General features: G+C 46.3%; 1 protein-coding gene across 1 annotated transcript; it reads right to left on the bottom strand.

Moving 5' to 3' along the window:
- Positions 1 to 256: 256 nt before the first annotated feature.
- CUNH8orf74 (chromosome unknown C8orf74 homolog) lies at positions 257 to 27,192 on the bottom strand. Its single transcript, XM_053900699.1, has 4 exons — positions 27,067 to 27,192; positions 25,606 to 25,798; positions 3,155 to 3,558; positions 257 to 628 (listed from the first exon to the last, which is right to left on the bottom strand). Exons 1-4 carry the CDS (start codon positions 27,190 to 27,192, stop codon positions 395 to 397), a joined length of 957 nt encoding a protein of 318 aa, XP_053756674.1. The 3' UTR covers positions 257 to 394.

The following is a 27,192-nucleotide window of genomic DNA, read 5'->3' as shown; positions in this document are numbered from 1 at the left end:
AGAACCACTTTGTTAGCTGGAAGTCTTTCCTGGTGTCTGGTGTCACCCTCACCCTTATCCATTTAAACCCACTGGTGGTAGTTCTGTCTTTAGTGTCTAAGCTCAGCCTTAGTAAACAAGTGATGTTTGCCTGTCTGAGCATAAACTCTGTGCTTAGCAGAGAAAGACAGCTTTCTTCCAAGATGCAGGGAAAATTCATTTGGGTTGGATTTTCAGGGGGTAGAAGGTGGTTTCCAGAAATAAGAGAGAGGAGATATGATGACTGCCATTTTATTTATTTTAATCACTAGAAAGCTCTGATCTACTGGGTGCTGAGCACATCACATAATACTTTCGTAATTGTCAATGGCTTTTCCTCAGTCATAGTCTTTAGTCAGTGGACACCAGGAGCTCTCTACTTCTTTGCTTTTGCTTTCTTTCCTTTGTTTGTTTTGTAGAACTTAAGAGGTTCATCTTGGCCTGGCTGGCCAGTGATAGAGAGGTGGGAAGGGATAGGAGCATTGAGGTTCAAAGTCTTCTGAAGTTTCAGGTCCAAAATATCAAAAGTTATCTGTATCTCATATTGCAGCAGCTCCTTCAGGCATTCAGTCTGAATGTGAATGACCTCATCAATGAGCTTTTCTAACTCCTGGAAGAAATAGAACATGGCTGGTGATCAGAACTCTGGGGAGACTGAGGCTATCTGCAGATGTCCAATTCTGAACACATCCACTCCTTTTTATGTGTTCTAAACCTTACATTTCCCCCACCAGATCTCTTGGTCACCCTTCTCACCCCTACTCTGTGCTCTGAGAGGCTAACTTATAAGGGCTGCCTCAACCAGCTACCTTGACCTATGGCTTTAAGTTGAGTTCAGCCAATGGGAGGTACTGGCAGGAGATCTGAGCCTGGGAAGAGAATGAAGTCTCTCACCTCCTTCAGGATCCACTGTAGATTGGCCATGACTCTAACCCTCTGCCTACAGCCTCCTAACCCACAGCCCTCTCCTACAGCTCTCTTTTTGGATTCCAGTGACTGTTTCTTTCCTTCTCCCATCAGGCCTACTGTGGCAACAACCCTGTTGGACTGTGTCATTGACTACTAACATTGTTCTGGGCCCATAGGCTAGTCCCATCTTCTCCTATCTTCTGGTCAGCGAACTTTCCATTTGGATATCATCCCCCTTCCTTCCCTTCCTGCCCTCATCTCATTTTTACATCTCAAAGTTCTAGTAGCAGCCTAGTAGCAGCACTGTCAGAAGGGACAGTGCAAGTTGCTCAGAGAGTGGGAATGTCCTCCAGCCAGCCAGCCATGGAAAGAATGGAAACTCAGTCACCATCTTCCATGTTAAAATGAGACCCTGTCTGTCATCTCAGTCAGGATTATGGCACCATGGAATCCTGGAGACATGGACCATGTAACTGTGTGTCTCCAAATTTCCTGCTTGAGGAACCAAACAGCAGAGGAGAGTTTGTGCTTGTCTTGAGGGTGTCAGGGGACATACTTAGAGTAGCTGATGCCTAGAAGACATTTCTTTGAGATCTCTTATTTTAACTAAAACCTAGTGTAAAATCTTATATTTGACCCAGAATATCTCCTTGGTTGTTTTATATAAAAATAATGTTCTTACCCTAAGTCCTTGGGGAGGACTGTGCTCCAAGAGGATGTACTGTGTTTATCCTATGGTGTTCAGTGTCCCCACCTCTGGCACACAACCAGGGGCACACAGTGGAAGGGACTCTAGTCCATGAGCTCCACCAGGCAGGGACCAGCAGCAAAGTAATGGGGGTTGGAAGAGGACCTGGGAGGGGCAGGGAAGGACAGCAAGAGTGGGAGGGAAGGCAACACCTCCCATCCATCGCCTTGTCCACATGTTCTAGAGCAGGGTCCCCCAGAGGAGACAGGCTATTGCTTAGGTTCTTTTTTTCTTTAAAAATATTTTTTGATAGAAAGCACAAGTAAGGGAAGGGCAGAGGGAGGGAGGGAGGGAGAGAGAGAGAGAGAGAGTGGCAGAGAGAGAGAATCTTAAGCAGGCTACATGCTCAGCACGGAGCCATACGCAGGGCTCGATCCCATGACCCTGGGATCATGATCCAAGCTGAAATCAAGAGTCAGATGGACACTCAACTGCCTGAGCCACCCAGGAGTCCCTATTGTCTAGGTTCTGTTGGGTCTTTCTTTGCTGCACATCTTACTGCACTAAGATTACCTGGCAGCCCAATGTGCTATTTCTCTGGGAGACTTGACTTAACCTTAGAAGAGTATCATTTATTCTATTGTGTTAATTGCTTTTTAGAGATTTTCCCCATGTTATAATTCACAGGGCTGTTCACTCTTCGGCTGACTTTGAAACACACAGGCCCTGTGACTCTCCACCCCCACCCCAGCATATACCAACATACACCCTCATGTGTACATGTATGCAATACTTGTCTCTGTGTTCAAAGATAATGCAACAGTGATGATATTAGTGCCTATGTTTAGTTAAAAAATAAATTTGGACTCTTCCAGGCCCTTAAGAAGTTGATTGCCCTGGGGCCAAGATAGTCACCATTTAGTAAAGAGCTGGTCATTGAGACTCTGGCTCCTTGAGCCTCTGTGGCCTTAAGACTGGTCAAGAGGGCAGCCCGATTTCTTCTATCCATGCCAGACTATTCTAGGTTCCCCCTGGACCACTAGCCCCACCCCTTTGCCTACCTCAGCATATCACCCACATTGGGCTGTCCCCAGTGGACCTTCCTTCGTCATCTTCCCCCACCCCCAGGCCTCAATGGATGCCAGCTCTGCAAGTAGATGAAGGGCACTGAGACCATCTGTGGTGGTTCAGATCCTGGGCTCTTCATTAGACGTTGGGATCCACCAGGGCTCAGTCCAAATGTAAACAATTCTACTTGCTAGCTTGGTGACCTTGGGCAAGTGGATTAAATTCTCTGAGCCTCAGTTGTCTCATTACTAACATGGGGACAAGAATTATACCTCACAGAGATGTTTTGTGAAACGTGCATGCAAAGCCTGTGGCCAAAGCTCAGTGACTGTCCCCTTCTGCCCCGTCCCATGTGTGCAGACCATGGAGTCCTGTCTGTGAGTCTGACTCCAGCTTTGATGTGCTCTTGGTAGGAATGCGCATTTGTATATGGTAGGTGAGCATCCTCCCACTTCATGGGTCCAGCCTTACCTCCCTCTTTAGAACCCGGCTGGGCTGCTCAGACACCTCAGAGAACGTTTTCTGTAGCTTATGCTCCTGCTCCAGGTGCAACGCCTCCTTCAGGAGCAGTACATTGGTGCGTTTCTGCACCTCAGCCATACGGAGCTCCGTCATCTGCTGCTCAAGCTGCCAGATGTCCTTGTCCATGCCCTTGGCCAGCGGGAGGGGCTGGGGCGGTGCACATACTTCCAGGTGGTTGACAGCCAGGTTGACTTCCTGCTCCTGGCCCAGGACATACTGGTAGAGTTTGTAGTGGCGGATGAAGGTGTTGTGGAAGTAGTCACAGAGGGCCAGCAGGTGGGTGGTATTGAACTGCCCCTGGTAATCTCTGAGTTTGTTCCCTAGGATCGTCACCGCCTCAGTGATGGAGCAGTCTGTGGGGACAGAGGGGCTGAGAATTGAATGTGAACTGAGGTAAAGCTGCATTGATAGGTGATCAACATAGGTTCTGAACCTAGGCACCCATCCACCCATCCACCCATCCATGCACCCATCCATTTCCTATCTGTCTGCCCATCCATCCTCCCATTCATTCCCCTACCCACCCACCCATCCATGACACCCATGACCCCAGAGCCCATGTCCTACTAGTTATTCTATATTACCATTTATCAGTTCTTAAAAATTATGGAGTAGAGGCACCTGGGTGGCTTAGTTGGTTGAGAGTCTGACTTCAACTCAGATCATGATCTCATGGTTCATGGGTTCAAGCCCCTCATCAGGCTCACTGCTGTCTGCACAGGGCCTGCTTCAGATCCTCTGTTCCCCCCTTTCTCTTCCCCTCCTCTGCTCATGCTCTGTCTCTCAAAAATGAATTAATATTTTAAAAAATCTTTAAAAAAGGCTATGGAGTATATCACATTTCTCCTTTTACCTTGACTTCTAGGAAGTTCAAAGCCAAGTTTAAGTAGTAACTTACCTTTATCTCATTTTTTAAAATGATTATCTCACCCCTTACCAATATTTTGACCTTTAACTCTTATTTTGAAGGTTTACTTCAGCTGTTCTTTATGTTGTTTCCACTTGAAACCCTTTGGAAAGGAAATGAGGGTGTAAAAAAAGGGATTCTGATAAGAGTAGACTATGAGATGGCTGGAGAGACAGATGTCCAGGCAACTGTTATCTTGGAGATGTGTGTCACAGATTTAGGCAAATATTGCTTCTATCATGCAAACAAAGATCAGCTCTGGGGTTACACCATGGGCAATGCTCCTGAGCAAACCATCTTCTCTCACCCCGTCCCATACACTCCTTTTGCTCACAATTTTATCAAAAGCTCACGGTAGTGTGATCAAGGAGGAAGGACTCTTCCCAGCATGTGATTGGGTCTTAACACAGGGGGAGGTTCAGTAAAGGGTCATGACTGAATGATTGGTATGCCTTGATGAACAGACTTTGGGCAGAGAGAGGGGCAAGAAACAAGGAACAGAGAAAGAACATGCCTTAGCATAAGGAGACCTGGGTCCTCACACAGATGCCATCCCTGAAGTGCACTGTAAATTCAATCAAGTGTCTCTTGCTTCCTGACTCAGTGTCTACCTCTGTAGAATAGGAGCTTGGGCCAGTTGACCACCAAGTCACATGATTTGGGGGATTCAGTTTTATCTACTGAAGGGAGAGATTAAGTATTGCATGCAGGGAACCTGGCTTTCCTCCTGGAGTGGAGGCCCAACCTGTCTGTAGATCCCCCTCCTCGTTTCTCCTATGTGAGGCTCCCGTAGGGCCCTAGTGAAGTCTCTTACCTTCCTAGCCAGAGGGCTCCTTTCTCCTTTAGGAGGAGCTCAGTCTTGCCCTTGTAGTTGCTTGTAAAGTCCTCCACACCCCACCCCCACAATGAACATTGTATGCTCATTTTGGCTTCTCACTCTTGGCTCTGTATGGGAATATTACCCTCAAATCTTCCCGGAGTGCTGAGATGGTAAGTTATCACTGTCTTATAAAAACATTAGTAGATGGAGCACTACTCCACTTTTAGCTTCATTTAGAATGTGCTTGGGAGTGTCACTTGGATTTAGACTTCAGTCTTCTGGGCAAGGGATGAAGAAAGGCCTCTCCAATGTGCAGAACAGGAGGTTGGTAGGCTGTGTTTTCCCCTTCTTTCAAGGCAAATCATCAGGCTCAGAGGTCCAAGAGAGTGCTTCTGTTTCAGGATGGTGTAGAGGGAGGGCACTGGATTTGGAGGCCTGAGACAGTTCTGTCCCGTTTTAGTTGTGACATTCGGCCTTCATTCCCACAGATGTAAAATGAGGGATAATAATATTTAGTTGATAGGATTTTTATGAGGATCAAATGGGATGACTTGTCCAAGTGCCTGATACAGAGCCTGCTACAAGGTAGTGATCAATAAACAGTGTAGGGAAAGAAGAGTTTGTTTCTGCCCTGTGAGAAAAGTCCTGGCCACATATATCTTTCCTTCTTTCCATTTCTCCATCTATTCATCCATCTATCAATTCACCCATCATGCATCTATCCATGAATTCATGCATGCATCCATTCACCCTCCATGCATTGCATGCATGTATCCACTCTTCCATCCATCATCCACCCATCTATCCACCCATTCATCCACCCATCCATCCACTCATTCATCCATTCATCCATCCATCTATCCATCCATCCACCCATCCATCCACTCATTCACCCACCCATCCACCCATTTATCCATTCATCCATCCATCTATTCACCCATTCACCCATCCATGCACCCATCCATTTCCCATCCATCTGCCCATCCACCCTCCCATTCGTCCTCCTACCCACCCACCCATCCATCCACTCAAGATTAATTTGTCAATTGTTACTGAGTGCCTATTAATTACTAGAACTATGCTAAGTCAATACTATGGCAATACTGTGACAAATAAGACACATTCTTTGTTTATAAAGTGCTCACAGGAAAGACAAACAAGTAAATGTTACGATATGTGTGTAAAGAGAAACAGAAACAGGTGGAGAGGAAGGTTTAGTTGAGGATAGGGATTCCCCTGGAGGAGATAATGCATGAGCTACATCTCAGAGGCTTAGTGGGAGGACTGAGCCAGTAAAGATGGTGAGGGAGACACTTTCTGGGTACAGTCTGGGTGAAAGCATTGGGGCAAGAAACTGTATGACATGGGTGGGGAAAAAGCCTGGGTTTGTTATTTTTGGCATATAAAAATGGAAGCAGAAAATGGCAAGTGTTGTGTGGAAAGGTAGGCAGAAGACAGATGGGAGGGCCTTGAATGCTGCATTCAGAAGTATTGCATTGTAGGAAGTGCAGAGTCTGCCTAGCATTGTAGGAAGATTGTACACATGGCCATGCTTGCCTTGAGCTAAATAACATTGATGGTCATGTGGTGTTGGTGCATTGCATTGTCCGGTCCAGATGGGATTGTTGTGGCCTGAGAATGCCAGGTCAGCAGGTGTGGGCAGATTTGAGTGGCAGGACTGATGGTCCGATGTGGAGTGTGGTAGCGACCTGCATAACTCCCAGATGCTTACATAAAAAGAGTGGTGGGACCACCAATAGAATATGATACAGGTGGCACATTCATCTCTGACATGACCCCTGCCCTCAGAGAGATTCCAGTTTGTAGAAGAGGTGACAAAAAGATGACATTCTCTTTTTATGCTCAGTCCCCAGCACAAGGCTTTGTGCACAGTTGGAGCCAATGGGTAGCTAGTGAGTAAATGAGCAAATTCTGATATTAAGTGCAGTGACAGAGTTATTCATTTATACATCCAACAAGTATTAGGGACTTTTCATGTGTTAAGACCTGTTCCAGGTTCCAGGGAGGCAGTGAAGGGCTAGGGAGAAAACACACAGAGTATAACTCTGTTCAGGGTTCTGCAGTCTGGGCGGGCACGGAATAAGAAGAAGTGACTTTGTTAGGGAAGTCAAAGAGCAGTTCTCTGAGAGGGTGATGAAGAATCTGAGATGAACAGTGTCAGAGGAGTTACTGGGCAAAGAGAGGTAGGAGAGAATGAATTAGGCAAGGGCAACATCATGTGCCTGCAGTTGGAGAAAGCATGGCCCATTTGAGAAACCAAAAGACTGGGGGTGAGGGGCTGGCAGGCTAGAAGGCAGCTGGTGAGAGATTCCCTGGTTCTAGAAAAGGTTGGGTGGTGGACAGTAGCCCAGTGGTGCAGGACCTCCTAAGACCCTATGGGAGGAATTTGGTCTTCAGCCTAAGAGTGATGTTAAAACAATGACCCTTTTGCAACATGAGTCAGATCTTGGTCTTCCTCTGCATAAAACCCTCCTTTCCTCTTCTCCTTCTGCTTCTGCCTGGCACACTGGCCTTCCCTTATTTTTCCACCATACCCTGTATTCCCTTGTGCCAGGCCTTAGGCTCGGATGGCATTCCTGGCTGACGACGTATTCTTCACTCCCAGGATGCCACCTTCTCACAGACACCTCCCAGACCACCCTACCCCCAGCCCATCCTCCACATATTTAATGTATGAAGGAAAAGTTAAAAGTTAAGCTTACTGAAAATAGTTAAAAAAATTAATTTTGTAAATTTTTTGTCAAAGAAATGGCAGTTTTGAATGACATTTTAAGATTTGATTGCATTGCTATTATCGTTATGCATCTACATAAATTGCTTCTTTGCATGTGTAATTTGACAATTACAATTTACATAAGTGAATAAATTATATTAAAATTACTTAGAAGTTACAGTTGTAACATTAAATGAGATGTTGATAGGTTTTTAATTTTGACTTTAACTTAAAAATTTTCTTTAGTCATCTTTAACCCTGCATTACATACAAAGAGTAAGCTTTATATGTGTATAAAGCAGACATACATACAACACAAAATCAGATATACAAAATATTTATGATATTAAAACTAGATAGTAGGTCATTAAGGAGTAGGTCATTAGGGAAAAATGTCTAGAATGCCTCCTCTGTATGATCCAGCAATTCCACTTCTCAATATATACCCCAAAGAAATGAATTAAAGATCTTTAAGAGGAATCTGTTCTCCCATATTCAAGGCAGCATTATTTACAGCAGCAAAGATATGGAAACAACCTAAGTGTGCTGATGGATGAATAGTTAAAGAATTGTGAGATATATAGATATAGAATATACATATAATTCTATTCTATGATCTATATAATCTCTATATAGGATATGTAGACAGAATATCTATCTATCTATCTATCTATCTATCTATTTGTCTATCTATCTATCTATCTATCTATCTATCTATCTAATCTATCATCTATCTAGAATATTATTCAGCCTTAAAAAAGGAGGGCACTTGTTGGTATGAGCACTGGGTGTTGTACATAAGTGATGAATCACTAAATTCTACTCCTGAAATCAATATTGCACTATATGTTAACTAACTAGAATTTAAATAAATTGAAAAAAGAAGTAAATCCTGTCATTTGCAACGACATGGATGGGCCTGGAGGACATTGTGCTAATTGAAATAAGCAACACACAGAGAGACAAATACTGCATCATCCCACTTATATGTGAAATCTAAAAAAAGTGGAACTCAGAAGCATAGAGTAGAATGATGGTTGCCAAGGGCTGGGGGGAGGGAGAAATGGGGAGATGTTGATCAAGGTATATAGAGTTCCAGTTATGCAGGATGAATAAGTTCTGGGGATCTACTTAGATAGTGCTTAGAGCTAGCAATACTGTTTTGCATATTTGAAATTAGCTAAGAGAGTAGATCTTAAATGTTCTCACTACAAATAAAAGTGGTAACTATGTCAGGTGATGATTATGTTAATTAGCCTGATTGTAGTAATCATTTCACAATGTATATCAAAACATTATGTTTGTACACATTAAATATTATTTCAATATTAAAAAAATGTTTATTTATTTTGACAGAGAGGGAGAGAGAGAGAGAGAGGAAGGAGTAGAGAGGCAGAGGGAGAGACAGAATCCCAAGCAGGCTCCACACCGAGCATGGAGCAGATCCTGATGCGGGGCTTGAGCCCATGAAACATGAGATCATGACCTGAGCTGAAATCAAGAGTTGGATGCTCAATTGACTGAGCCACTCAGGTGCCCCTATTTTTCAATGTTTTTATTTGTCAGCTATACCTCAGTAAAGCAAAGAGGGGGTATTTCACACACACACAAATTCAGGAAACAAATAAAACAACTTCTAGGGGAGGCAATAATGGCAAGAAAAGAGATGCTGCTTTTGCATGGTAGGGTGTGAAATGCATTCTCCCCATTTTCTGCTTTGCTTCTCACTTGTGTCACAGATACTCTGCAGCCACCAGGACAGCGACCTAGGCATTCCTTGACTTCTCTCTTGCGCTGGGAAATATCTGGCTACGTGGCTGATCCTGAAGACCCTTTCATTACTGAATAGTGGGGAGGAGCCCAGGGCCAGTGGAAGCCCTGTGTTCCACAATCACCTGGATCTTTCTAAAAATACAGAGCACCCCCCATCTCAAAAGAAGGAAGTGCTGATTCCAGGGTGGGATTGGCTTGGGAATTGTTGCTCCTCAGTTATGAGCCAGATTGAGCCGAAAGAACTCAGATGTTGACACATGGGGGCCATGGAGTTATGAAATGCCCAACTGGCAAAAGGATGAAACCAAAGCCCCCAGATGCTCTGTTCTGCTGAGTGACCTTTACACAAGACACCTGTCTCAGGACCCTCTCACCTGTCACATGGTTGCCAGGTCCCTTCCTGCACAGATGTGAGCTTTGTGCTGCTGGGATCCTGTGGGCATTTTGTTCTTTTCTCTTTTGCTTTTGGAGAGGGTTGGTTAAAAATGACACAGAATGTACAAGTCTCTGTTGTTGTTGTTGTTGTTTTTAAGGTGCTCAAATACATTACATAATGACATAACAAGAGTTGAAGATTCCTCTAAAAGCAGCATGCAAGCAAGTACCCATGTTTAGGATAAAACTGGGCACCGAGGTGCAGAGAGGAAGAAGTGAAAGTACGAGGAGATGGGGTAGGTGCTCTCATGGGGAAGGCATCCTGACTCAGGATGTAGGGGGACCAGGATCCAGGGAAGGTTTGGGCTCCTTTGGAGCCCAAAGGAAGAATGAGGAGTTTGGCAGAAGATGGCAGGGAAGGGCCCTCCAAGGTGGAGAGCCTGCAGAATAAAGGCTGGAAGCAAATAGGGTACAGTGTGGGCATGTGCTTGATCCACATGGTTCAGAGTTTCTGGGAAGAAAAGCTGGAGTCTGGGGGACTCTCCCAGGGTAACAGAAGGGCTTGGCATCATCAGTTTGCAAAGGGCAAACTCGTATATGTCACATGAAAGAGCTGGACTTCAAAACAGAAACCAGGCTCTTTAAAGAGGATTCATGGACCCCAATGTTGGGCTTCAGGACCAACTGGCATCTTCTGAAATTGTATCCAGAATTTCACATGCACTTTTTTCCCCTGGGGGTGGGGTGTGTGCATAGAAAGAATCATCAGATTTCTGAAAGGAAAATTAAGAACCGTGGCCAAGAACTGCAGAGCCACTCAGAGGTCTTAAGCCGAGAAGGGAGAGATCAGATGGGCATTTAAAAGGGATGGTGGTGGTGTGTGATGGCAAAAATAATCAGTAAAGGAATCTCAGAGACTGGGGGACCAGGGTTGGTTTCTGATAATCAAAGCTGGACTCCAGGTTGGTGTGGAGGCGACTGTGTGAAATTTGTGAGGTGAATCATTGCCTCTTCTCTGGGCTCTGCTGAGCCAAACAAACATACTGGAAAATGCCGTCCCTCCTCCAGCCTGGCTTATGAGTGGACGGGGCTGGGATCACCTGCATCCTCCAGATGTGGGTGGCCACAACTGCCTCATTTGTCAAGGCCATGGTTTTCTCTATTCAGCCCCTGGGCAGCCATGCATAGAGGCCAGGTTTGAATCAAGAAGTCTGAGGGCCCAGTTGTGCTGAGTGACCTCAGCAAATGTTGGCAAGTGCTCCCAGCTGCCTGTCATCCTGGCAGGTGCCCAGTTATGGGTATGAGCTATGGCCTTAGCCTCAAGGTCATAAAATGCAAGAGTGGACCTCATACAGGGTCACTGGGGAAGGAGTCCCTGGGCTGGATTCTAACTTCCAGCCCCAAGACTCCTTGGCCAGCTCTGGTTTTCAGCAAAGATCATCCTAAGCTGGCTCATGAGACACACTTTCTTGGCCCTCAGACCATTCTCTATTTGCCGCAGGTAGAGAAGTTCCGATGACTCAGAAAGCCAAGGATTAAGTCTCAGAGAGAAGCCTCTGGCTGCCGGGGGACAGATCTGTACGTGCAAGTTGCTCTTCAATAACAGGGAGTGGCTTTCATTTGCATTGGCTGCTGGGAACTTCCTGAAGACAGTCCCCAAGCCCCTGGAGGCCAGCACCTGCACGGGGACCCAGGCATGGGAGAGGAGGAGAGCAATGAGGAGGAGAAGAGCAGGGGGTGGGATGACAATATCAGATGCTCCAGAATCAGGGCAAAAAGGCACTGGGCTTGGACCAAGCACTCTGGGCGCCTGCCTCCTGCTGCCCCTCATGTTCGGGGTCTGGGGCTAGATGACAGCAAGGGAGATGTGCCATGTCCTGGAAGGGTTGGGAACGGTGAAGAGGCATTGTTCCTTCTGGGTGGGTGTGAGGGGGAGGATCCAGGTGCCACCAGTGCCCCCTGACAAACCAGTTTGGTTGCCCCTGCCTTGGCTCAAAGGGGAGGAACCAAGTCAGGCTGCAGCCTGGCTTGCTTACCTTTCTGTGCACCTACCAGGGTTGACCTGGGATGGTGGAAAGCAGATGAAAGCACAGAACCTTCATCTCCACCCCCCTCCTGCATCCTGAAAGCTGCCCCCTGCCCATCTTTCTGCTCATGGTAAGGTTCTGCCAAACTCATTTACACCAAGGTGCCAATAACAGTGACAGCTCACGTGCTTTCCTTGAGGCAGTGGAGGACTCTAGCTGAGGGAGCTCCCGCTGGGTGCCGCATGCCCTGGGTCATCTCGTTCCACCCAATCCCTCCTAGCTCTGTGAGGCAGGGGTACAAGCACTTTACTCATGAGGGAAACTGAGGCTCAAGGACTCAAGGGATTTGATTAAGGACACACAGCTGGTGGAGTAGGGAAGCCAGAATTCAAGCCGCTGCCTGGCACAGCCATCTAGTCCCAAGCAGCTTTGGGCTGTCTTTGTAGACCCTTAGAGATGGACACTGGAAGGGGCCCCCAATCCTTTCGGACACAGTTTTCCAAAGGATGTTTTGCAATAGGTATTACATAGAAACCAGTACTTCAAAGCCAGAGACCTTGAAGATATGTTGGATCAAAAGATATGAAACAAGGCCCTTAATATGCTAGTGGGCTCAGCAAATGGCCCAAAGGGGTTGAGCATCTGCAATATTTCTCAAATTTATTTGAGGTAAATGGTCTTTCGGACCAAGGAGCATATTTGAGCAACTATTGAGCTAGTCTAGTCCTTTCATATTAGAGATGGGAAACTGAGACCCCTCTCTGCCTCTATGAACCTGACTGCTCTAGGTAACCACACATAAGTGGAATCATAAGGTACTTGGTTTTTTGTGGCTGGCTTATTTCACTTAGGGTAATGTCCTCAAGGTTCATCCGTGTCAGAATTTCCTTCCTTCACCAGGCTGAGAAATATTTCATTTTATGTATAGATCACATTTTGTTTGTTCATTCATCTGTTGATGGACAAGTAGCCCATACAGATGGGTTGCTTCTGCCTTTCAGCTGTTGTGAACAATGCTTCTGTGAGCACAGGTGTGCAGATATCTGTTCAAGTCCCTGTTTTCAGTTCTTTATACAAAGAAGTGGAATTACTAAGTCATATGGCAGTTCTATGTCTAATTTTTTGAGGAGTCTCCCTACTATTTTCCTGCCCATGGTATTTTGTTTTTGTTTTTAAGATAAACCAAGAGTCACCTTAAAGAAAAAAATCTACTCCAACAGTAGGACTGGAAAGATTATGTTGATCTTTTAAAGATTTCCTTGCTATTCAAAGTCCTGGGACTCAAAAAGGGCAAACACAGGGCCATCTATTTTAGATTGTCATGAACTTTGGCCGAAGCTCTTCTCATTGCTTAAAATGGTCCCCTGACCTTGTCTGTTTAGTAAATGCACCCCTCACTGTTCCTCACTTCCATTCCTCAAGAAGTTTGCATGATATTTTTACTTTAAAACATTTTTTAATGTTTATTTATATTTGAGTAAGAGACAGAGTGTGAATGGGGGAGGGAAAAAGAGGGGGAGATATAGAATGTGAAGCAGGTTCCAGGCTCTGAGCTGTCAGCACAGAGCCTGACCTGGGGCTCGAACCCACAGACTGTGAGATCATGACATGAGTTGAAGTCAGATGCTTAACCAACTGAGCCACCCAGGCGCCCCTGGAATTCCTTTCTTTGTTTTCATTGAAAAGGAAGTGTTTTTATTTTTTATTTTTTTAAGTTTTAATTTTAATTCCAATTAGTTAACATACAGTACTATATTAGTTTTGGGAGTACAATATAGTGATTCAACACTTCCATACAACACCATGTGCTCATCACAACAAATGCACTCTTTAATCCCCATCACCTATTTCACCCATCCCCCTTCCCACTTCCCCACTGGTAACCACTAGTTTGTTCTCTACAGTTAAGAGTCTGTTTAAGAAGTTGGCACGCTTAATGCTACAGAGCTTTGGCAGGAACAACAGATCTGGGGCCAGAAGGTCTCAAGGTTAATGCTGGTTCTGCCTTTATACTGTGTGATAATTTGCAAGTTACCTAACCTCTCTGAACCTCAGCTGCATCATTGCTAAATCCACCTACAGTTGCTGTGGACTTTAAAGGAGATGATTCATGAGGAGAGCTCAGCACGTACGGACTGCTGAGTGGATGTCCCATCTTCTTCACCCCCTAGCACAGTGCCCTGGAAATGTTTGCTGGAGGATGGCTGACTGAGTGCAGTGGATTAGGCTGATTCAGGGAGGAAGGTTCAGAAGGCAGATCAGAAATCTTCAGATGGAAGTCTCAAAGAGACAGGTTTCAGTTCAGCAGCAGAACTTTCTAGAAGCAAAAGTTTTATCAGCAGAGCAGTCTAGCTTGAGGAGTTAGGAGGCATTTGGCTGGTAAGAGGATTCTCGAATAATGTGTTTGTTGTGGTGGTGGTAGTGGGGCTTGGATCAGGTGAGATCTTGGGTTTCTTTTTGATTCTCAGATGTTATGGTTATTTCCATGGAGCTGACGGTCCTCCATAGCCATATTTGAGGAACTGTGGGTACCTTGTGGCCAAGCTCTGCAGCTGTCTCAAGTTTAGTGAAGGGAGTCCTGACTTTTGATCTTTATCATTATCCTGTTGTCATCATCCCTGAGTTGAAAACGACCAAGGAATCCCACTGTCTCGGGGACTTAGACTAAAAATAGACTATATTGTATCTGTACCGTGTCCCCTCTAATGTTGGGGGCTCTGAGACTGACCAGTACGTCCAGCTGACTGAAGAAGGACATGGGAAGTTAGAGGTAGAGCATGAGGTCACTCCAAAGGGCCAGAGGTTGGGTTTAAGGCACCAGAACCACCCACCTGCACACAGGTGGCACATCCAGGCCAGAACACATTACCCAAAGGGCATGGCTCCTCTTTGCAGCTGGGCCTGTGCCACCCACCACATTGGAGCCATCCTGTTGAGGGTCAGGATCCCAGGTACATGCTGTAACTCCAGGTGACCCACTTAGGAACCCCACCCCCAGGTGTTCCACACCTGGTTCTTCCAGGTGTCTCCCTCTTCCTGCATGCAGGCAGCCTCATTCTTCTCATCGCAGGATGCTTTCCCAGGCTTCATGCTTCTCAGACCCTCATGTGCTCTGTGTACAGATCCCTTTAGTCAAGATAGAAGGGTCACATGGCAGGGCATGTGCTCTGCTGTCAGACAGACCTGGGTTCAAATCCATTTACTGGGGGTGTGACTTAGGGCAAGTTACTTAACCTCTCTGGGCCTCAATTCATCATTAAAATAATGGGTATGATGCAAGGTCATGGTGAGGATTATAAATGCTACATGCAAAAATGCCAGGACCATAAAGTCCTCACTGTTCCTCCCTCTACAGGATGTATGCTCCTCCAGGGAAGGTTGGGGGAGGTTTCTATTTCATAGTCTTGATTTCTGGCTTACTAGCTGGCACAGTCTCACCTGGAGAGCTTTGACCTTACTTAGCGTTATGGGGTGAATTAGCACAGCATCCCACACAATTCATATGTTCAAATCCAAACACTCCGTGCCTCCTAATGGGACTGCTCTTGGAAATAGGGTCTTTAAAGAAATAATTAAGATTAAACGAGGTCATGTGGGTGGCCCTAATTCATTATGACTGGTATCTTTACAAAAAGAGGTTAGGACACATACATACACACAGGAAAGGCCATGTGAGGACACAATGAGAAGATGGCCATCTGCCAAGGAGGGAGGCCTCAGAAGAAACCAACCCTGTTGACACCTTGATCTTGGACTCCCAGCCTCCAGAAATGTGAGAACAAAAATGTTTGTTGTTGCAAGTGCCCCATCTGTGGTATTTTGTTATGATGGTCCTCACAGACTGATACGCTCAGGGAGGTATCTCTGAAATGGCAGTTGCCCATTTGCCCCCACAAAATGCTCTCTCAGGATTTCAACCAGTGGCCTCTGTGGCAGCTTCCATTCTCCATCAGCAAGGAAGTTGCCGCCAAAGGCCCCTCCTTAGAGTCTAGTGGGAGAGGCATTGAAGTCAGGCTGCCCCAAGGAAGTTAACTTCCAAGAAGAGTGAAGGTGCATTTTCTCTTTGGGCTGGTCCTGAATTGCTCGAGGCTCTCCCACATGGGATGCGGTACTTGGGGGCTGGTGGAGTAGACCCTGGGCATGGCCATGAGTATTCTGGTAGGAAGAACTCACACAGATGACATTAGGCAAGTAATGCGTCCTGCCAGCCCCAGGCTGCTGGGGGAAGGTGGGGTGGCTGCCTTCCATGTTATGGCTGCCCAGATGACATTTTCTGGAGAGTCAGGAGTGGCCATGGATGGAACTACAGATACAGTGCTATGACCCACTTGCCTGGCCACCTCATACCTCTACCAACTGGCCATCAAGGCCCACTTCCTCATGGCTTCAGGATATGAGGGCCAGGACAGAAGGAAAGAGGTACTTCTAGACCAGAAGTCTAGGTAAAGTATCAGAGAGAAGACCAGGGCCTGCCAGGCACTGCTGATGACAGCTGCCACAGAGGCTGTTCCCCTCTAACCCCTCACCTGCTGCTACATGTGAGTCAGAGATAGGATGTGCAGGGCCTTCTGGGCACCCTAAATCTCTGCCACTCCTGTATGCAAAGTGGGAGACCTCAAGGTTCCCATATGTCCCAACACCTCTCTCCAGACACTCAACAGGGTGTGCAAAATCTGTCTACTTCCTGCGATTTCTTCCCACCAAGACAGAGTTGGCAGCCTTCTGTTCCTCTGTGTTGTGCCTGGTGACTTCCTCCCAGGCCCTACAGAGACAGAAGGATGGGATCTTCCCAGGGCTTCCTGGATGCTGGCAAAGGAGATGCAGTTCACAAGACTCTCACTTCTAGCTTGGAATTGAGACCAGAACATCCTGGTGAGCCATTTGCCAGGGCAGAATCAGCTTATGCTTTTGAATAAAGGTCCACTCTTTCCCTCCTGGTACTGAGGACTGATTGGACCAGGAAATAAGCCCAGCTGGCAGCTGGCCTGTCAAAGCTCTGAATCATTGTTGTACAAACATGACCCTCCTTAAATACTGTCCACCAGCTTTGTTATCTAGTATGCAAACAGAACTCAACCATCCTTAGCCCCATATTAACAAAAAACAAACAAATAAACAAATCCCTGGAGAATCTCCCTTCCAAGAAGAGTGACAATCCACTGTGGAAATCAGCTTGCACGTAAGTTGGCTGGTCAGTAGGACCCTGCTGTCTGCATCCTGCATCCCATGACCTATGAGGAACTGACTTGCTGTCTTACCAGCTCTTCCTGCCCCTTGCTGTCTAGGTCCCCTAACAAGGGCAGTGAACAGATGCCTTCTCCCCTATGCTGTTGGGCAGTGGCGCTTCCTCACATATGTGCCCAAGGGCAGGTCATGGATGCTGGGTGTCTCCATTAGGGGCCAGGTTTGAGGTTCTCTGGACCTCCATTCTGTTGGCCCATGATTTGAATGCATCTGCAATCCTGCCTGCAAGGTGAGGGGAAGACAATAAATGACACAGACAGCGAGTTCTCCGAGGGGCAGCATGTAGCAGCTTCTAGCCCTGGATTTCCAGCACCTTCTATTCATCTCACCTCCCTTCCATGTGTGATGGGCACATGGGGGCTAACACTTGTTGAGCACTCACTGTGTGCATGTTACTATGCTATACATTTTGCAGGCCCTGTCTTGTTTAATCCTCCCAACTGCTCTATGAGTTAGAACTATTATGCCACTCATTCTAGAGCCAAGGAAATGAAGGTGTAGAGAGATATAGTAACACATTAGTAAGTGGTAGAGGTAGGATTTGAACCCAGATCTTCTGACTGCAGAGTTTGGTGCTAATCACCCCACCGTGCAGCCTCTAATATCACCTGGACATGCAACTCAATGAGGTCACCCTGGATGAGTCAAGCACCCTAACCTCCTCTCTGCATACAGGGCATATCATCTCCATGGGCATCAAATATCTATTCATTCATTCATTAATTCATTCATTCATTTTCTTCATTTAGCACCCACTGTGTGCCATATACTGTGTTTGGCATGGGGGGTATTAATAGAGGGAGAAAAGTGAAGTGGGCATAGACCCCTCTCCAGGAGATCCAGCCTCCCCAGGGTCTAGCCTTCCTTGCTGTCTAACTATAGCTCTTTGGGGGAAGAGTTTAGATCTGAATAGAGTAGGAAGGAGGACACCTTGATATAAACAGCGTTTGAGAAGGATGAACAAGGTGGCCACCACAAGCAAGAGGGTGCTTGCAGGCATGTGGGTGCCCAGAGAGATGTAGCCGCAGACATCCAGGTATAAAGTGTTGAGGGCATTGGGAAGGTGTGGCCATGGCTGGGAGTGGGCCTGACGTGGGAGGTTCTAAGGATGGCTCTGGGTGGCAAAGTCTGGGTACCTGGAGGGTGAAGGGATGGGATAGGGTGTGAGAGTGTGAGAAGGCCCTGGGCTGATCTCAGAGATCAATGTAGGGGGCATCTCAGAGGTAATGGACAGCATGGGTGGACAGGGCCTGGGGAGGGGCAGGTTAAGTTGAGAAAGGATTTGGAAACACCTTCCAGCAAGTGGGACTGATGTCAGGTGCCTCTTTGTTCAGCTGGACACTTATTCATTTGGCCCCTACTGGGGTTGGATCCAAGGTTAGGAGAGGAGTTTACCCAGAGCTGGTAGGCACCTGAAGGAGCAAAGTGGGCCAACTCCTTAGAGAATATGGTCCAAACCTGGGTAGTGTGGCTCAGATAACACCAGGTAGGAGAGAAAGAGAAGATCAAGATTGGGTTAGGAATTGGGTAGAATGGGAACAGAACTAAGTAAGCAAAGGCAGGGGTTTTGGGAGCAAAGTCAAGAGGAACAAACCAGGCACCCTCAATGAACAGGACCGAATGGCTGTCTCCTGCTGCAGGTGTAAGACCTACATTTCTGGAAGGACAGCTGAACCCATGGGAGTGCCTAAAACCCCCGAGGAATGGGTATTATAATATTAGTGGTCAACCCACTGCACGTTCACAGGGCTTCCTATGTAGCAGTCACTGATCCAAGTGATTTACATAGACTCATCTAATCCTTGCAAAGATCCCATGAAGTTGGTGCCATTTTTGTCCTCATTTTACACATGAGTGATCTGAAGCACAGAGAGGTTAAGGGACTCTCACAAAGTCACACAGTGAGGAAATGGCAGAACCAAGCCTTGAAGCAGGGCCCCAGCAATGTTGAGGACCAGTCCAGCCTGATACTGGGGTTGACTACAGACTGAAGAAGAAAATCCCCGGGAGTAAGGAGGCTTCAGATGAAATTCTATCCCCTGTTTTGGGGGTATTGATGAACTTGTTCATGCTCTCGCTAGTGTCCCTGGGCTGGATTTCTGGGAAGCAGTGTGGGCATGGCTGCCATGGAGATGCTATCTGGGCCAAACCGACAATCTTCAGGTGCAACAGCCACCATCCTGAATGGCACCATGAGGGGCCCAAGGTGAACAGGACCTAGCTCAGGAGGCCTGGTTCTAGTGTGGCTCTGTACCCCTGGGTGCTTCCACTGCACACCGTTGTCTACTCCCTGCAAACCCATAGCCAGCCTGGTGTTGCTCTTGAGTCAGCTCTCACAATAAGTCAGTTACCTGGGAGCCGAGCTGGGAACAGTCTTGTCTGCCTTTTTTCCTGCGTCCCCACTTCCCGGACAAGCCTGCCAGTTTACTTTACCTCCGGGGCCTGCCTCTGGCTGAAGTGCCAGCCCTCTTGCTTTCAGTCCATTGTCCTGCCCACTCCCCAGGTCACAGGGTCTGCCAGGCAGTGCTGGCAGCTGGGTTTCTCTGCTGCCCTTGACAGGAGCTGATGCTGCTTTTGTACATCTGGAGGCTGATCCATCATGGATGCTGCATAAAGTACATGCAGCCACATCTGATCATGCCATCTCTGAATCACATCCTGTTCTCTCAAGCCTTGGGTCTTTGTCCCTGTGGTCCCCTCCTAAGAACAATAGCTGACTCTCACTGAGTACTTACGTGGCACCAAATGCCATGCTATGGGCTTTATGTATGTAACCTCGTTTAATCCTTAAAACAACCCTAGCAAATGGGTGCTCTCGCTTTTCCACTTTCTAGATATGTAACCAGAGGCTCAAAGACAATGCGACTTGACGAGGACCACACATCCAGTAAGGGACTGAACGAGGACTGGAATGTTTGCTTTGAGTGCTGAACCTCCTGATGGATTCTATCTTCAGTGAGTCCAATTTCAGGCATGAGGAGCCCACCTAAGTGCTTGTTCCCACTCAGTGTTTGTACCAACCATGTTTCTTAAATTTTGAGATGATTTAAAGGTAAGAGAAAGAACTTGTAAGGTGGAGAGCCCAAGACCAAGATTTAAAAGTTGTTATGAAGAAAGAAAGATGGGCCAACACTGACAAGATGGAATCCATGGAGATAATTGTAAAGTCCTGCAAGTTCACTCAAAACTGCCATTGCACAAGGGCAGGATGGGAAAAATCATTCACATGTGGAACTGCCTGCCCAATATAAATCAGTGTGACTTTGATGTTGATAAAGTAAGTGCACCTATATACTATATAAACAGGAGCATCATCACCAGGACAGAGGAGGTGATAAAATCCCCGACCAATTCACTGACCAATTTTCAGGTTGTTTTGTATTTGTATTTGGATGACATTTTAAGAACAATATTGACAATCACAAGTATGCCCAGAGAAGGACAGCAAGAAAGAGAGCAGTGATGGGAAGGTAGGAGGAAAGGGCCTGTGGAAATGATGTCACATTAAAATGATAAAATTGGGCTGCCTGGGTGCCTCAGTTGGTAAAGCACTGACTTTGGACCAGGTCATGATCTCCTGGTTCATGAGTTCAAGCCCCGCATCGGGCTCTGTGCTGATAGCTTAGAGCCTAGAGTCTGCTTCAGATCCTGTGTCCCCCACCCACCCCTACCCCCGTCCCTTCCTCACTTGTGCTCTGTCTCTCTCAAAAATAAAATAAATATTACAAGAAGAAAAAAAAAGTGATAAAAGCAACCGGGAGTTGATAGTCACATTAGATAAAGCGGATTAAATATCTGCAGGACTTGCATTCTGGTTCCAGGGGACAGACTTTGAACATTCTAGTAAAAGGTGCAGAAGGCAGATGTAGCTAGATATAAATAAGACCTTCAAATAATTGGTATGGTTTTAGAAAGGCATGAGTGGCCTTGGAAAGAGGGAGCACACTGTTGCTTGGAGGGTGTCTGCAGAGGCTGGAAGAAACTTGCTGGCTGGTTGAGGGTCTCCCTACAGTAGAGGGAATTGAGTGTCCTTCCAACTGCAAGGTTTTAGGAGTCCACAAGACATATATAGGCTGCATTGGCTGCATGCACTAACCAGATATGATGAAAGCTCCAGGGTGTTCTAATCTCCTCAGTGTGAAGTTGGGTCTGCATCGTCATTGACTGTTTTTCACGGGCTCAGCCTGTGGAAGGCTCTGATGGAAACTTGAAAGAGCCCGAGTTCCCACCTGCTTGGGGCAGACATTCTTCTTCCCACTCGTCAGTGTTTGTTCTGGCCACAAGCCACTGCAGAGCTCAGCCGAAGGGGGTGAACTCTGGTACCTGTGTATTGCTGTGAGCAGCAGGGAGTGGGACCCAGAGGGATTCCAGGAAGGGCCCAGGGGTGGGGGTTAGGGGGTGGCTGGTGGGAGATGAAGTTTCCCAAGAATCTCTGAAGCCAGCCCAGGAGCAATGCCATGTCTGGTTCAAGCCTTCAGACAGGGATCACTGGTTTGGAGGAGAGAAGTAAAAGGGCACATGGGCAGCATAAAAAATAAAAAGAGGCTGATCCACATGCACATAAGATGTGCGATTCAATGGCAGCCACTAAATGGCTTGAAGCAGAGGAGTGATGGGATTTTATTTGTGCCTGAAAAAAAATCACTGGGCAGTTCAGTGAAGGGCTGCAGAGGTATAAGATTTGAAAGCAGTGGGCTGGTCAAGAGACGGAGGTGGGTTAGAAAGGGTGGCAGACAAGGAGCTGGTGAAAAGTGGTGAGCTTAGGGAAGGACATTGAGGCACTGCTGACTAGACTGGTGGATGAGCTCTGGTCACATAAGGGATGGGGACCTGATGCACAAGGGACAAAGCATCATGTGTCCTATTTGCTTGGCAGCTGTTGGAGACCTTGGTCAGAAGTCCAGAGAATTTCAAATGTGCCACATGTTAAAGAAAATATTATGCTTAAAAATTTTCAAAATAAAGAATCACAGAAAAGTTTCAAAAAGAGTTCATCATCAGGGCTATGTGGTATTGGCAAAAGAAAAGACAAAGAGATCAATGGGGCAGGCAGAAGAGAGAGCCCAGAAATAGACCCACACAAATATAGGCAACTGACAGGGAAGCAAAGACAACACAATGGAGCCAAGATAATCTTTTCAACAAATGTGCTGGAACAACGGGGCATCCACATGCCAACAAATGGAGTCTAGATACAGACTTCATACTCTTCACAATAATTGACTCAAAATGGATCACAGATCCAAATCTAAAATGCAATACTATTAAACTTCTAGAAGATAACATAAAAAAACCTAGATGACCTTGGGTTTGGTGACTACTTTTTAGATACAACACAAAGACATGGCCCATAAAAGAAGAACTGGTTGGGGCGCCTGGGTGGCTCAGTCGGTTAAGCGTCCAACTTCAGGTCAGGTCACGATCTCGAGGTCCGTGAGTTCAAGCCCCGCTTCGGGCTCTGTGCTGACAGCTCAGAGCCTGGAGCCTGTTTCGGATTCTGTGTCTCTCTCTCTCTGACCCTCCCCCGTTCATGCTCTGTCTCTCTCTGTCTCAAAAATAAATAAACATTTAAAAAAATTTAAAAAAAAACCCATAGAATGCACAAAACCAAGAATGAATCCTAATGTAAACTAGGAACTTTGGATGATAATGATGTGCCAATGTAGATTCATGAGTTGTAACAAATGTACCACTCTTGGAGGGATGTTGATAGTGAGGGAGGCTGTGTGTGTTGGGCGGGCGGAGGGGTGGGGGAGACAAGGTTTCTGTGGGAAATCTCTGTACCTTCTGTTCCATTTTGCTCTAAGAAATAGTGTACTAAAAAACAGCACAACTGGAACCATAAAATTCCTACAAGAAAACAGGGGGAAACCTCCTTGACATAGGTCTTGACCATGATTTTTTGGAATAATACCTAAAGCACAAGCAACAAAAGCAAAAGTAAATAAGTAGAGCTACATCAAAGTAAAAGGCTTCTGCCCAGAAAAAGAAATTTTGTAGAAAATTAAAAGGCATACTATGAAATATGAGAACATATTTGCAAAGCACATTTCTGATAAGGTGTTAATATAAGGAACTCAAACAATTCAGTAGCAAGACTCCCAATAATCTAATAAAAATGGGCAATGGATCTAAATAGACATTTTCTCAGAGAAGATATTCAAATGCTTAACAGATCCATGAAAACAGGCTATCACTAATCATTAAGGAAATGAAAGTCAAAACCACAATGAGATATCACCTCACACCTGTTAGAATAGCTAGTATCAAAAAGACAATAAATAACAAGTGTTGTGGAGAAGAGGGACCCCTCATGCACTGTTTAGTGGGAATGTAAACTGGTGTAGCCACTGTGGAAATAGTACGGAGATTCTTCAAAAAATTAAAAATAGAACTACAACATACGATCCAGCAATTCCACTTCTGGGTATATATGCAAAGGAAATGAAACTGCTCTCTTGAAGAGGTACCTGTACCTACATGTTCACTCCAGCATTATTCACAGTAGCCAAGCCAAGCCATGTACACAACCTATGGTCCATCAACAGATGAATGGATAAAGAAAATATGATATTTTTTGGCCATAAAAATGAAGGAAACCCTACGTTTTGCAACAGCATGGATAAACCTTAAAGGCATAAAGACAGACACTATATGATCTCACATGTGGAATTAAAAAAAGAAAACTAAACTCATGGAAATGAGACAGACAGGTGGTGGTTCCCAGAGGGGGGGGGGGCAAAATGGATTAAGGTGGTCAAATAGTACAAACTTCTGGTCATAAGAGAAATAAGTCCCAGGGAATTAATGCACAGCATGGTGATTACAGCTAACGATATCATGTTGTATGTTTAAAAGCTGGTAAGAGAGTGGATCTTAAAAATTTACATCACACAAAAAAATTGTAACTATGTGAGGTGATGGATATTAACTAAACTTACTTCGGTAATCACTTTGCAATATATACGTATATCAAATCAGTATGCGATACACCTTAAACTCATACAATATTATATGTCAATTGTATCTCAGTAAAACTGGAAAAAAATAGTACAAAGACATTTTTTCCAAGTACTTAAACAATCAGTGGCCCAAAAAATGCCCCATCATCTCAGAATGCTTTCATGTAAATTACCTAACATAGGGCATTCATAACCACAGCCATCAGAATCGGGAGATCTCCCTTGACACACCACTACTGTTTAACCTCCAGACCTCATCCAAATTTTTCCAGCAGTCCCTTATATCCCTTCATAGCAAAAGGACCCAAACTGAGGCCACATGTCACGTTTAGTGGCCACATCTCCTAGGTGGCTTTCAGTTTAAACCAGCTCCTCTGCCTTACTTTGGCTCTCAGGACCTTAATGTTTTTGAAGCTCACAGGAGAGGGACTTTGTTCAGTGATGCTAATTTAATGCTTTCTCGTGATTAGATCAGGTTCTGAGTCTTTGCTAGAACCATCACAGAAGGATGCTGGGTTCTTCTTTTGCATTCTACCAGGTAGAATGTGATTCTTAGTGTGTCCCTTTACTGATGATGTCTACTTGGATCGTTTCATGAAGGAGGTGTCTGTCAGGCTCACTCACATAGAAGTAGTCTTTTCCCCTTTGTGATCAGTAAGAATGTTGGGAGGGAGTATGTAAATGTCCCATTTCCCATCAAGCATCTACCTACTGGTTGTGGTACTTATTGATTATTCCTGTCTGAGTATTACTATCATGTTGGCCAAGAGGGGCTGCTCCAAATATTTGCTTAAGGAATGAATCTGCATCTCACAGCCCAAGATGAGGATGGGTGTGATCACATTCCCTCGTGCCAGGGAGTCACAGGGAGAGATATTCTTCCTCTTCTCATGAAGCCCAGCACAGGGCAGAGGTGGGAGAGATGCTCCCTCTATAAACTCACTTTACTGCTTTTCCCCTCATCCCTGCCAGCAAGCTGCTGCCTGTAAAGGATTCCTCCAAGACATTCAGTAGACCAAAACCTGATACTTGGAACAATTGTGGTCTTTCAGGAATGCAGTGGGGGGGTGGGGGGGGGGTGGTCAGTGAACCAGTAGAGTGACACATTTGATTTCTGTTAAGTGAAAACAAAACAAAAATTATGAATCTTGGCCCCTCCTCTTTTCACTAAAATAAAATCTGATTCCACTGGGAGCCTACTCTCAGCTAGCTGCCTCAGAGGTACTGATCAGATAAGGAAATTCATATTTAAGCATAAATGACTGACTGACCAAGAGACAAACATCCTGGCTGCTGTGTGAACAGCTTGAAGTTGTGCGAAATTTTCAGCCAGGGAGATAAATATAAAGACTCAGCATGGACACTCAGTTTGCTTCAATTTCCAGAAAGCCTAGACAGGAAGTTTGTTTATGAGCATGGGAGGATGCTAAATGCCAGAGAAAGAAAGAAAGGGACTTCCAGCTCCTCACAGGGTTCCTGAGGCTGTGGACTGCAGGGGGGTCCTGTGCCCTGCATTCCCCTGCAAGCCTCGCTGACCCCTGCTCTGGATGCCCCATACCTTTTGTTTCCTTGAGCAGCTCTTCTGTGAACTTGACCACCTTGGCCACTTCCACCCATGGAAAACCTTTGCCCACGGCAAAGATGATGCTTTCATAGAGGGTATCCAGCAGAATGCTTCTGCGGGAGTCTCTCACTTCATCAAACTCTTCCCAGTTCAACAGTCTCCGTAGGTGCTCCCTACCTTCTGGTTTCTGCAGGGCATGATATGAAGGATGGAGAGTGAGACTGAGGAATCAAGATGCCATCCTCACTGAGAAAATCACCACTGGGGTCCTCACAGGGCTCTGCATTGTCCTGAAGAATGACCAGAAATGAGTATGCCTGGGGAGAATCATGCTTTCAGTTTTGGACAGCTCTCCCTCCCCTTTCTGGGAATGCGCTGTTCCTTCTAGCACTGCTCCTTCCTCTCAGAGTTCTCATGCTAGTCATTGCAGCTTCAGCAGGCTTCAAGTCCTGAATTATGGCTCCTCCTTCTTTTCTCTAAAACAAAAGTTGACTTCCCTGTGAGTCCACTCTCAACTAACTGCCCCAGAGGTATTGATCTGATAACGAAATTCATACTAAAGTGTAAATGACTACAAGGAGGCTTGGTGAGCCTATGTTTTAAAAGAAAGAATATGCATTACTTGGTGAAAATTTGGGCACTCTAGCAGGTCAGGCAGGGAAACCTGATCAGGGAACTAGCCAAAAGATCCCATTTCACTTGAGAGTTTGTCTGGCCTTTCCAGAAAGATTCTTATAGGTTATCAACAGATGTAGGAGAAGCAAGTGTCATTAAAGGAGGGAGTAAGAAAAGGTGCGGCATGAAGTGGAGAGCCACTGAACATGGGAACATTGGTCCCTTGGGGTGAGGGAGGTTCCTGGCTGGGGGGGGGGGGTGGGCATTTGTGGGGAAACTGCTCTCAGGGGAAGGTCCAGAGCCCAGGGATTCCTCTCTCACCACCTGACCCAGGCAGCCATTCCTTGCAGTGCTCACAGATCCCCAGGTTGGTGTCAGCTGGTTGGGAGATGTAGAGCAGCCAGTGAAAGCACATGTCCCAGGGCGGGGAGGGAGGCCCCACCAGGAAAGTTTTGCCTGGTGCCTGCCCATCAGCTCATGGCTGAAGGTCAGAAGCTAACCTGTGCACATAGTTGCATGACTCCTCTTGCCTGAGCTCTGTAACAGTGCCCTGACACCCCTCTGTGGAAAGCCCTATTCTGGAAGGTCCAGGCCCCTCCTTACTCACACCAGTCACCATAGAGTTGGGTCTAGGAAATTGATGAAATCTGCCCCCTCCCTGCCTTAAAGCAACAGCCCCCTTCCCCCACCCCCACAACCACACACATTCCCTACACACATTGGCATATAAGCCCAAAGGGCTCACAGGGCCCTGAGGCTGACTGATAAGAGGTAGCATCCCATGGTGATCAGCCCCTAGGGCCTTCCTGGCCCTCCTCAGAGTGGAAGCAGGCACAGTACCTTTATGGCCATATCCTCCTTCCCTTCAGGCAGGCTCTGTCCCCATAGGTTGGGAAAACAGCCTCCAAGCTCCAAGGGCTGGTAAGCCTTTGGTCTGGCATTCCAGCTAGCACCCTCCCCCCCCAT

This window comes from Panthera pardus, unplaced genomic scaffold (genome assembly GCF_024362965.1).
Source record: "Panthera pardus isolate Hobbes unplaced genomic scaffold, ASM2436296v1 HiC_scaffold_13, whole genome shotgun sequence".
NCBI lineage: Eukaryota > Metazoa > Chordata > Mammalia > Carnivora > Felidae > Panthera > Panthera pardus.
This window is presented reverse-complemented; position numbering and strand designations above follow the sequence as displayed.

Coding starts and splice junctions, on each gene's coding strand:
- CUNH8orf74 (XM_053900699.1), bottom strand. CDS start 27,192: ATGGGGGGGGAGGGTGCTAGCTGGAATGCCAGACCAAAGGCTTACCAG. Junction 3,559..25,605: donor GCTGCTCAAGGAAACAAAAG/GTATGGGGCATC, acceptor CTGTCCCCACAG/ACTGCTCCATCACTGAGGCG. Junction 629..3,154: donor GCCGGGTTCTAAAGAGGGAG/GTAAGGCTGGAC, acceptor TATTTCTTCCAG/GAGTTAGAAAAGCTCATTGA.